At 42.2% G+C, this 12,814-nt stretch overlaps 1 protein-coding gene across 3 annotated transcripts in view; it reads left to right on the plus strand.

Moving 5' to 3' along the window:
* Positions 1-1,048: 1,048 nt before the first annotated feature.
* Atad2b (ATPase family AAA domain containing 2B) overlaps positions 1,049-12,814 on the plus strand; it is a 123,413-nt gene continuing 111,647 nt past the window's right edge. The window contains exon 1 of one of the 3 annotated variants that reach the window (XM_021201380.2): positions 1,049-1,609. In XM_021201380.2, coding sequence (XP_021057039.1) covers positions 1,403-1,609 — 207 coding nt within the window. In that variant the 5' untranslated portion in view covers positions 1,049-1,402. The remainder of the gene's footprint in view (positions 1,610-12,814) is intronic. The other 2 variants (XM_021201381.2, XM_029540646.1) reach the window with 2 other exon arrangements.

A 12,814-nucleotide genomic window follows, 5' to 3' on the forward strand; every position in this document is an offset into this window, starting at 1 on the left:
CTGTCCTGGAACTCACTCTGTAGACCAGGCTGGCCTTGAACTCAGAAATCTGCCTGCCTCTGCCTCCCAAGTGCTGGGATTAAAGGTGTGCGCCACCACTGCCCGGTTTCATTAATGTTTTATGTCTGGCTAAAATGTTATAACTATGAAGCTATTTGGTTTTTACTGAAATTTATTCACTCTTCATTTTTTTTAGTGTAATAGTCAGGGGAATTTCTGCCCAAATAAAGAGTAGGCTCTCTATCTTTGATAAACTGAGATGCTTTGAAATGAACATTTATTCTTCTCTCTATAACTCCAGACCTTTTCATATTACATTAATTTAATAATTACATAATACTTTAATTCTTTTCCTTTGGAAGTGCTTTGTCTTAATTCTGCACACGAGTAGGATAGAGATAAAAGATGCTGCAAAATCCCTTCGGTAGACTTGGCTAAAATCATAGGGAACAACACTTTTACTTTCTTTAAAGGTGCAGAGTTCCTCCTGAGTTCCGTGGTTCAAGTCTTTAGTCCTGGCGCTTGGGTGGCGCTGGTCTCCATAGTGAGTTTAAAAAGGATGCAGGGTTCCTAGGGTTTTGTTTTGTTTTGTTTTGTTTTTTCTTAGTTTATCTTGCGTGGATTACCGTAGGGGCTTCTTTCATTCACTGCCATTATCATTTAGCCAGTCATGCAATGTGCTGCTCAAGTTCATTAAGGGTCTTGGCCCTAAGAAGCTAGGCAACTGGAACTCCCCGCACCGCACCCTCCTCTCCATTCCTCCTACCCCGCGCTTGGTCGGCTTGCGTCCTCCAGGCTACTGCAGGAGTCTGGAATCTGGGGTCCTCGGTCTTGGCCAGGCGTTGAAGGGTTGTGGAAACCCACCCTGCGCCCTGGCCGGCTCTGCCCATCCCCCAGTCTAGACAGGCCAGCCAAAGCTGGCCGCTGCGGGTTCACAGCCCAGAGCGCCTCCCCGCAGCCTCCCGCCGATGCTGACGTCACACCGAGGCGGGGCCCGTGCCGAGGGAAGGGCCGCGCGTCCTTGCAGCGCCCCGCAGCGGCCGCGTCCAGAAGCGGCCTTGTCGGCCTTGCGGCGCCAGAGCCCTGACGCACGGAGCTCGCTAGAGAGAGAACGAGAGAGAAAGGGGCAGACATGGCGGCTCCGCTCGGCTCCCGCTGAGGACGGCTGAGCGGGCAGGGTCTGCGCGGCCGGCCTGCAGCCTCGCTTCCGCCTCCCGCTGCCTGCCTCCTCGCGCCGCCGCCGGCTTCTGCTCCGCTCTAGCCTGTCGGGCCTGCGTCCCGGAGAGGCAACGCGAGCCGGCCCGGCGAGGCTCCGCCGGCCCCTGCCCGCCGGCGGGCCGGCCTTCCTCGCCTCTCCCGGGAGCGGCGGGCGCGGCGTGGACCCGGTCCCCCTGGCTGGACCATGGTGAACACCCGGAAGAGCTCTCTGCGCCTTCTCGGGTCCAAGTCTCCCGGGCCCGGGCCTGGGCCTGGGGCCGGAGCGGAGCCGGGGGCGACCGGCGGCAGCAGCCATTTCATCTCCTCTCGGACCCGCTCCTCCAAGACGCGCGCGGCCAGCTGCCCGGCGGCCAAGGCCGGGGGAAGCGGCGGCGCCCTGGACGAGGCCCGGGTAAGAGCGGCGGCCCGCGGCCGAGGCTTGAGAGTGCTGGCCGGGCCGCCCGGGCTTTGTCTGGCCGGAGACCGTCTTGCCGGTGCGGTGGAGGGTGGCAGCCGGCGAAGGGCCGCGACTCCAGCACCTTTGCTGTGCCGGCCCGGTTCTTTTGTGTAAAGAACAGCACTTGAGTCCACGGGAGATGGCTCTTGGGGTTCTTTTCGGGGACATTAGAATGCTCTGCCATCCGTGTCCTTGCCCGGCTTCAAAGGGGAATTGTAGAGGAAGCAAGAATGTAGAGGGCTGCAGTCCCTGGCTTGGAAGGGGAGCAGAGAGATGTGAAAGTTTTCTGTGGTGTCAAACCCCTCTTGAAAGTGTGTCAGCTCTTGCCGCTGTCTGAGTTTACTTAGTTTGGGGGTGGTTCAAGTTGGTAAGGAAGTGAACAGAGCTCCAGTTGGCAGGCAGGCAGGGATGCTGAACAAAGTTTGTAGCTGCTCTGACACCAACTTTAAAAACAAAACCAACGCTTAACGCCTCTGTAGGCAAGGCAGATCAGACACGGTGCTGTAAGCTGTAGGGTGAGCCAGCCAGCTAACCAAGGCTCTAGTAGAGAGCAGAGGACTTTAAAGTTACAAAGGGAGTATGTAGAAAGGAACGTGTCGAGTAGCCATCGTGATTCCAAAGTGACATGGTTTCTACATTTCTGTTAAGGAAATGGTTTACAAAAGTCAAACTAGCATTGTTGTGGTCCGTACATTTGCAGAAGTGACACTTGAAGAAGCAAGAGTTGCTTTACTTCTTTAGAGATAAGATCCGAGAGCCAGAACTTTTATCACCTGTAGTGTAAAACATGAAGCTAGCACATCGAGAAGTTTGTGTTACTATGAAATTGGTTCTGAATTCAAGGAGTGGGTTAATTCTGCCTAGAAAGAGGTTAACTTTATAAGAGTAATTTGGCTGAACAGTGTTGTTTATTTAAAATATTCCTTTAAATTCACACCATTTTTGTTACTTAACATATGTAAGGTTTTGTAGGGATTTACAAAGTTGTGGTTTGTTTATAGGTTTTTTCTGTGTTGACACTAATCAGAATGAATCTTAGTATTTACAACAGAAATGCTATGTTCACGTTTAATATACAGCAACCATGCAATGAAATATATTTATTGTATCTTTGTGTGTGTGTGAGAAATCTGGAAAGTATTTTTGAGCTGTCTTAATTTAGTAGACTGTTAGGCGTGTATAGAGTTCTTTGGTTGAGCTAAGTATTCCGGAGGGTTTTGTTTTGTTTTTTTTCCTTCAGAAACCATCCTAGGTACAAATTTCTGATACTATCACATTCTTAAATAATTTTAAGCAACAGTGTGTCCTCTACACTTCAAGTGCAAATTAAATATTTAGAGTCTAAGCATGTAATTGTATCATGCCAGGAGTGCCTAGTCTATAGAGCAGTGTCAAACTCATCCGAGGCAATTAGCTCATCTCTCACTGACCAGTTTGTGGTCCCATTTTTGAATTCAGGGATCTCATGCTGTCCTTACCCCCTGAGGAATAAGGTGAGGTAATTTGTCAGGCAGCTGTTATGGAGATGTTAAAAGGCAAAGAATCAATAGTCTAATGTAGAAGTGAACACTTGGTAGCTTTTAAATGGCTAGAAGAATGAAAGATACTGTTTTTCTAGAAGGCTACTAATGAAACATTATCTTGAGAACTCTCTTTAAAGTGTTTTAAAAGATCATAAACAGTTGGCTCTTAAGATTTACTTTGAAATATTTGCCTTTCATTCTTAAAAGGATTTACATTATAGCTATAGCAGATGATGAATCTAAATTGCTCTCTGAGAAGTTTTTGAGATACTTTCATGCTATGAGCTGTAGAAGAGGAAAAGTTACAGTCTGAATTTATTATGTTTATGTTGTTGCCTATCCAAAACATATTATGCATTTCTTGTGTATTTCTGAAGTGAATTGATTTAAATCTGGCTAGCCCTTTAATTTGTTTTTATGTTATTGGAACTTAGCTCTTCTAGTTCACCCTTTCTGGTGCTTAAACATATGGTCTGTGTTTGTGGGGTCTTTAATGGACACTTTTCCCTGTCTGGAAAGCCTAATTCAATGGAAATTGGATTGCTACTTTGTTGCTTTAGAAGCTCCTCAGTTATATTTGTAGTAAGACTTGGACTCTTTCCTTTTTGTACATAGTATTTAAGGAGTTCCTTTTTTCCTACTTATGTGCTCTTTTCTATATTTTATGTTGACTTTTCCTCCTCCTCTCATGATTTTAAATTATTTCATTCATTTTACTTGTTATTTCTTCATTTCTCTCAGAAAAATCATAGCACCAAAAGTTATTCCTAGAGTTTTGACTTTTTCTTAAGTGTTGCCTATGTAGGGAAGTAGATGCATTCTGTGTGTATTGAAATGATTTTTTTTTAGTATCTTTTATTTTTAGTGTTTTTTAATTTTTAAATTTTTTTTTAGAGACAGGGTTTCTCTGTATAGCTTGTAAAAACTGTCTCAAAAACAACCAATCAACCCTGTCAAGGGGAAGCTGTGATTTGGATGTAAATAAGTAACCTAATTTAAAACAAAAAGGATAAACCTGTAAAACTGCCACTACCCTGAAAACTACAGGAACAGCTATCACTTCCATATTTTTCCGGCTCTCTTTAATACTTCTATTGTTACCAATCTTATTTTTAGAAATGATACAATTATTTCCTTTTTGCTTTGATACTGTGTATTCTTTTATGTGTATGATACATTGTATTTCTTTTTAGAAGTGATGCAATATTTTTAGCTGTAGTCAATGTGCTGTATAGTAGCTTTCCAGAATTATTTATCTGGCATAATTGAAACTTTGTTGGCTTTGACCGCTGCCTCCCTATTCTTTATCCCTTTAGCTCTTGGCACTCCTCCTTGTTCATTCTGCATATCTGAGTTTGCCTGTCTCCTGTTGTACATACAAATGAGATCATACAGTATCTTTTCATGTCTGGCTTAGTACACTCAGCATAATGTGCTCCAAGTTTGCTATGTTGTAAATGAAAGAATTTCCTTCTTAAATGTTGAATAATATTTCAATGTATAGACTTTCTCTCTCTATATATATACAGCATATTTTCATTTATCTGGTTTGTGGCATTAATATTTTTATACCTTCTCTATTATGAATAACATAATGTATATATGAAAATGCAGTTACCTCTTTGAAATATTTTTTTTTGTTTTTTTATTGTTTTTTTATTTTTCAAGACAGGATTTCTCTGTGGCCTGGCTGTCTTTGAACTCAGAGATCTGCCTGCCTCAGTTTCTTTTTCTTTTTTTTTTTTTTTTCGAGACAGGGTTTCTCTGTGTAGCCCTGGCTGTCCTGGAATTCACTTTGTAGACCAGGCTGGCCTCGAACTCAGAAATCCGCTTGCCTCTGCCTCCGGAGTGCTGGGATTAAAGGCATGCGCCACCACGCCTGGCCTGCCTCAGTTTCTTGTGTGCTGGGATTAAAGGTGTGGGCCACTAGGCAGGGTACACCTCACTAGAGTCTTGATTTCAGTTCCTTTGGATAAATATACAGAAGTGAGATTTGCTGAATCATATGGTGGTTCCATTTTATTGTTTTGAGAATCTTCCACTGTTTTTCAGGGTTGCTACACCATTTTCCCTACCCACTGATATGAAATAAAATGGGGTTCCCTTTGGTTACATGCTCACCAATGCTTTATGGATATCTTTCCCCTTCCCCCCAACTCCTGACAGGGTTTCTCTGTAACCCTGGCTGTCCTGGAACTTGCTGTGTAGACCAGCTGTCCTCAAATTCAGAGATATGTGCCTCTGCCTCCCTAGTGCTAGGTTTAAAGGTGTACACTACCACACACTACTACTTGATAGATATTTTAAGAATATTTTTTTAGGCCGGGCGTGGTGGCGCACACCTTTAATCCCAGCACTCGAAAAACCAAAAAAGAAAATATTTTTTGTAGTCAGGGTGTAGTGGAAAATGCCCAAAGGCTAAGTAGCCAGAGGCAGGCAGATATCTATGAGTTTGAGGCCAGCCTGGCTTGCCCGGTCTATATATAAAGTTTCAGGACAGCTAGAAGTATGTAGTAAGACCTTGTCTTGAACCCCCATTTAGGATTTTTTGTTTCTGTTTTTGGAGACAGGGTTTCTCTGTGTATCCCTGGCTGTCCTGGAACTCACTCTGTAGACCAGGCTGGCCTTGAACTCAGAAATCTGCCTGCCTCTGCCTCCCGAGTGCTGGGATTAAGTTGTTGTTTTTTTTTGTCTTTTTTTTGTTTTTTGTTTTGTTTTTAATTTGTATTTTTCTAACGAGTAATATTATGCAAATTGTCAATATGCCTGTTAGTCATTTGTATGCCTTCTTTTGAAAAACATCTCTTTAGGGTTTTAATTGTTTTTGATGGTGAGAATTGAATCCAGAGTAAGCCAGTATTCTGTCACATCTTTTGATAGTTTCTTAGAATCTTTACTAGATGTTCCTAATTTTTTTTTTAAAGATTTATTTATTATATGTAAGTACACTATAGCTGTCGTTATATATAAATCATGATTTCTGACAGCCAGCTGGGCAGGTGGTAGCATTACCACTTGTTCTGAGAACTATTGGAGCCCAACTGTGTTTGTTTTGGAATGGAAATTGATGCTATTTAAGAGGCTACCTCAAAGTGCTAGAACTGTTGCACATTTTTTTTTTAGGAAATGAACATTTATGTGCCCAGTCAATTTGAGTTTATGTCTTGATATTAGGTATTGGGTTTTATACTAGGAATATTTTACAATTTTATGTTTCCCTCCTTGGGAAGAATTTTGGGCAAAATGCTTTACCTGGGAGGAGAGATGTAATGATTTTTGGATAAACTGTTATATGGGAGTACAAAGCTGGTGGAGAAAGTGTATGTGGTGTATGTGTTAACTTGAAATGTAAGCTATAGCTGGCAATAGTAATATATGCCTGTAAATTTGGGCACTTGAGAGAGAGACTGAGGCAGAGGATTGCCAATAGTATGGGGTCAGCCAAGGGTACAGAGTGAGTTTATAACCATTTGGAGCTGCTGCATAGTGCGAACCTGTCTTAGAAAACCAAGGTAGGTGTGTGTGTGTGTGTGTGTGTGTGTGTGTGTGTGTGTGTGTAATAGGGAGCCCGGGCATGGTGCTGCATGAATGTGTTTCCAGTAATGAGATCAGCCTTAGGAGTTTGATGCCAGTCTGGATCATAGACCCTGTCTCAAAAATAAAACAAACAAAATCAAGAAAAAGTATCAACTAGATTTTTTTCCCTTTGAAGAGGTGAGGATTCTACACATGCTGAGCATATACTCTGCTCTGAAACACCCTGCCACCCGATCTAGATGCCTTTTTAAGGGTCTTATATATAATGTCAGGTTGTAGTTTGTATTGGTGTTTAAATCATTTGAGTGTATGCTGCTGTCAGATTCGAAACTAATGGTGCTCTTGAGCTCTGAATATGCTGGTAGCGTTTTTCATGTTGTTTTGTACTTATCTGGAGATAAGATATAGATTTTGCTTAAAGTCTTTCTCTAAGTAACTGCACATGATGGCTCATTCCTGTAATCCTAGCACTGTGGAGGTTGAGGGCAGAGGGTTGCTTGAGTTTGAGGCCAGCCTGGGCTGGCTATATAGTGAGATCTAGCCCATCATGGGTCACAGACCAAAACCCTCCCAGAAAAGCAAATCCACAGTGAACAGACAAACACCAAACCAACAACAGAAAAAGCCCCTTTTAGGACAGGCAGTGGGGGCGCATGCCTGTAATCCCAGCACTTGGGAGGCAGAGGCAGACAGATCTCTGTGAGTTCGAAGCCAGCCTGGTCTACATAGGAAGTTCTAGGACAGCCAGGACTATACAGAAGAAACCCTGTCTCCAAGGGGTGGGGGTGGGGTGGGGTAGGAGGAGGTTTCTTTAGGTTGTCTTTCTCTTTCAGAAGAAATCTTACTATGTTGATTAGGTTGGCCTTGAACTTCTGCCATAGCCCTTTCAATAACTAACTATAGACGGTGTTCCTAGTACCTTTAGACTGTAAAAAAATTGGCTGTAGGCATCATAAGGGCAGGCACTCTGTTTTATTTTCCTATTAATTCCTCCATTCAGGACCTACTTTCAACATGTGATATAAACAAGATGCTCACTGTATCTGCTAATGGGTGAATGAATAGTAATTTGATGAGCTGGCCTATTTTGTGAAATGAAAATCCAGTGCTTTTAGAGGATAATGCCTGACGCTTATACAGCAGAGGACTGCCTGGTCTGGCCTCATTGAGAGTCTCTCACCTAACCCTGGAGAGACTTAAGGCCCCAGGGAGTGGGGAGGCCTGGTGGGGTGGGGGTGGGGATATCATCTTGGAGATGGGAGAGAAGGAATGGAATGAGGTGCTGTGTGTGGTAGGGCGACCTGGAGGGCGATAATGACTGGACTGTAAAAAAAGATTAAAGGTAATTAAAAAACAAAACAAAACAAAAAAGAATAGAGGACAAGTGAAATTTAGCCCCTACATTAAGAACTATGAATGTATATGTGATAGGCATATGAGAAAACAGAGTGAGTTGCTTTTGACAAAATCACTGACATAGATAAGTTCAATTATAGTTCTGGATTCTACCTTCTGAATGTTTTGATGGAATTCTTTCATGTTCTCTGTTGTTGAGATGTAGTTTCAAAGGAGATCCAGTCTTCTGTGTTGCTTAGGCTGTCCTTGGATTTTGTACTCTATCTCAGCCTCCCAGGGAGCTGGCATGCTAAGTGTACATCACCTTGACTGATGTATTCTGCAAGTTGAGGTCCCATTCACAGTGTAGTCTGCGTGAGTTGCCCCTCCTGGAATTGTACAGTATCATTCTTGAATGTTATGACTGTTGAAGTCTTCAGACTCCAGCAAAGTGCTTGGGATGAAGTAGGTATACCACAAAATCTATGCCTCTTAATTTTTAAAGCCTAGTGGGTGGGAGAAAAATACATACTATAAAAATATAATTAACCCTTCTTTGAAATCTGGTGCCTTCTGTCTATATTTATTTGGCTAACTTAGCAGCCACTTGAGTTACCACTTGAACACTCGGTTCGTCATGGGTGTTGGATGGGGCCACAAGCATCTGGAAATTATGTTTGCCTAATCACTGTGTCAGAATTTTATACTCACTCTTCTCTCTGTTTAGGTCTAAAGTCTGGGGTCCCTCATTTAGTGGCAAGTTTAGACTGAAGTGAGGGAATAAAAGGGTACTGTTATAGTGAATTGACAGGGGCTTTTGGTTACAGACATTACCCTCATGTGCTAAGTCTCTTTGCATATTAGGGTTAGTGAGCTTAGTGTGACCTGGTTTTGCCTTAAGAGTATTTGAGAGGCAATGAATGGAGTGATATGGTACTTTTGGACTTTGGATTTTCAAGTTACTTTAAAAACCTGTCAGCCCTCAGTTTTATTTTTCGTAGAAATGTAACTTCAGAGAAATAGAAAAAAAATTAAAGTTCTTGTGTTAATATTTTTATTTATTGCAAAAATCTTTAGTGCTAGCCAACCTTATTTAAAGTACTTAAGATGATTAATAAAATTGAATCACTTATTAAATATTTGTCTTCAAAAAGATACAGGGAAGCCGGGCGTGGTGGCGCACGCCTTTAATCCCAGCACTTGGGAGGCAGAGGCAAGCAGATTTCTGAGTTCGAGGCCAGCCTGGTCTACAGAGTGAGTTCCAGGACAGCCAGGGCTACACAGAGAAACCCTGTCTCGACCCCCCCTCCCCCCCAAAAAAAAATACAGGGAAAATATAGTCCATAACTAGTGTTCGGCGTGTATGGCCTGTTGATGGCTTCTAGGGTAAAGGTCATCACTGAGACTGATGGCCTGAGTCTGGCTACTGAAACCCGCATGGTGGAGTGGGAGAACCAACTCCTACAAGTAGCCCTCTGACCTCCATACACACCACACACATGCACACACAATAGGCAAATGTAAAGAATAAAGTATAGCTTAAAACTAATCTCTTGGCCGGGCATGGTGGCGCACGTCTTTAATCCCAGCACTCGGGAGGCAGAAGCAGGTGGATTTCTGAGTTTGAGGCCAGCCTGGTCTACAAAGTGAGTTCCAGGACAGCCAGGGCTACACAGAGAAACCCTGTCTCGAAAAAACAAAACAAAACAAAACAAACAAACAAAAAAACCCAAAAACTAATCTCTTTACAAAGTGTTACAACTTTGCAATTTTTACTCTTTAGATTTACTTACCTATTTAATTTTTGAGACAGTGTCTTGCTGTGTTTAAGTCTCAAGCTAGACTTGAACTGGGAAATCCTTTTGCTTTATTCTCTTAGGTGGGATCATATTTGGTTTTGGCTAAAGTTTTAGATTTTTGATATCTTACTGTCTGAGCTTTATGTACCTTTAGAAGAAAATTTGAGTAAAAAAGTCACAGGTTGAAAATGTAAAAGAAATTGTAAAGTCATTTTTACAAAGTTCCACTATTTAGTGTAATTAGTTTATAAATATCTACCTTGATAAATGATGATAATTCTAATTCCTAAGTAATTTATATAAGAAGGTTTTTAAAAACTATGTTATTATTATTGTTATTGTTATTCTAAAGATTCTATACAGCCCTGGCTGGTCTGGATATTACTATGTGAACCAGGCTCAGAGATCTACTTGTCTTTGCTTTCTGAGTGCTGGGAGAATGGTAGGCACCACCATCCCTGGCTTGTATTTTTGTTATTTTTAGGCTAACATACAAAATAGTAGGTTTTGTTAGGACTTTTTCTTTAGTTTTTTTTTTTTTTAAATGGGGCTTCATATAGCCCATTTTGGTTATAAACTTGCTATATTATATAGCTCTTGAAGTGCTGAGATTATAGTGTGTACCACATCTAATTCATATAGTGCTGAGCATCAAATCCAGTACCTCATGCATGCTAGGCAAACATTCTACTGAGCTACATTCCTCATTAGAATATTCTCATGCATATATTTCATTATCTTTTGTTCTCGTTGGGGGTTAGCACATCTTTGCGGTTAATATTTCATTGGAAATCTGCTATATAGGCATTAGCACAGTTAAATAATGAGGTATTTATCTTTTTAATAAAGCCTAGTTTTTCTAGGTGATGGAAAACAGTGCTTACTAGGAGGGGTGGCCATTATTTGCCTGCAGTCAGTCTGTGCTTGTGCCAGGAGAACGATCAGTGTCCTCAACACTCAGTTGAATATGATATGTGAATAGGTGCACATACATAAGTTTATATAAGTAATATTTAGTTCTAGAGCTCATTTTAGTTTTTAACTCTTTATTTTCAACCCCTGAGTGGTTGTGGATACTGATTGCTGTCTGATTGATACTTTCATAGAGTGTACCCATCGCATTTAACTATACACTTTCAAGTCCTGAGTGGGTACTTACAATGCTTCAATATTGCTCCAATTAAAACCTTTATACAGTGCCTCTTATAGATTTGGTATGGGAATAGTGTTGCGATAGATCCTAGAAATAAGTAGAGAATGCCTGTACTAAAAATAATTGGTATTCCAGATTTTCTGTTTTTGCCTCTGTGTCTTGGAGTAGTGTATAAAAGTTCTTGTATTTCCACATATCTACTGATATTTAGATACTTAACATTGTTTCTTTAATTATTGGCTTTGAGCAACTTATTATACCCATATTAATTTTATTTTGATTTTGTTCATAAAATGCCAGTTAAGGTGTTTCCTCCAACCCCCTTTATTTTTTGTTGTTGAAGTCACTATTTTTTTCTTTTTTTCCAAAGTTTCCAGACTATTAATTTTGTGTGTGTGCACATGCACACAGGTGTCTGACCATAAGTACACATGAGTAGGTCAGAAGAGAACATTGTGTGTCCCTCTGTCACTTTCCACCTTCTTTCTTTGAGATAAGGTCTCTCACTGAACCTCGACTCCCTGTGTTTTGTTTAGGCTGGTGGTAGTGAAGCTCTGGCACTTTTGCTGTGTCTGCCCCTCTACCCTCCACCACTGTGCTGGCATTACAGGTACATATATAGATTATGCCTAGCTCTTTGTCTTTTTGGTGGGAGTGTTAGGGCATTTAAATTCAGGCATTCATGCTTTTGCAGCAGTCTGATCCACTGAACTATGTGTCCAGCTCAGCTTTAAAGTTTTTATTTCATGATGGGGGAGTTTACTATTTATTTTTAACCTTGTATACACATATAGTTTAACTTCTGTATTTTTCCCATCTTTTTTCTTTCTCTGACATGGAGTCTAGCTATCTTGTCCAGGCTGGTCTTGAATTCCTGGGCTTAAGTGCTCTTTGTGTCTCTGAAGTAGCAGAGACTTTCCGTACGCCTGCGAGTGTGTATGTGTGCTGTTGTGTGCTTGGTGCCACGAGGGCCGTGGGAGGGCATTGAATCCCTGGAGCTGGAGTTACTTATGGCTGTGAGACTTTTATGTGGCTGCTGAGAAGTGATCCTGAGTTCTTTTAGAGAGCCATTTCTCTAGCCCTCGCCACCCCCTCCTTTCAATCCCCTCCCCCCCAGGTCAGGGTTTCTTTGTGTAGACTAGGCTGGCCCCGAACTCACAGAGATCTGCCTTTGAGTAAAAAACTGGTGTGTCCGTTTGAGTAGAGCTGGGAGTCGGTTGCAGCGGGGGCTTTTTGTAACTGGGAAGAGGTCAGCTGTAAAGATCCAGTCCCTGTTTGGCTTGGTGGGGGCATGGCACAGGGTACAAGCTAGGCTGAGAAAGGTCAAGATTCACTGGATATGTGTGTAAGGAAACAGATGACCCCTTAGCAGACAGAGATTTACCTCTTGTAGCTCTACTTGATGCAGTTACTGGGAAGGCTGCCTAGCACCCATTTGGCTGTCCCTAAGCACTGTCCAGGGAGTGACCACCATAGAAATCCTGGAGCATTCGGCCAGGGCCAGTCATTTGTTTGAGCGTACAGCTTCATCCAGCTCACAGTGGCCAGGCTGTCTTTACTTGCTAATTTATCCAAGGTGTACCCATAACTTTTGTGAGCCTAGATGTCTGCTCTGTCTCCTGCCCTTTTTTATGAGACAGGGTCTTGCTAGGTAACATTGGTTGTTTTGGAATTTTGTGTAGAAGACATTGACCTTGAACTGAAGGTGATCTTGCTGCCTCTGTATCCCTGTTGCTGGTATTACTTGTATGTGCTGCCATCTGTCTGTCTCTCTCTCTCTCTCTCTCTCTCTCTCTCTCTCTCTCTCTCTCTC

Source organism: Mus pahari, chromosome 7 (assembly GCF_900095145.1).
Source record: "Mus pahari chromosome 7, PAHARI_EIJ_v1.1, whole genome shotgun sequence".
NCBI lineage: Eukaryota > Metazoa > Chordata > Mammalia > Rodentia > Muridae > Mus > Mus pahari.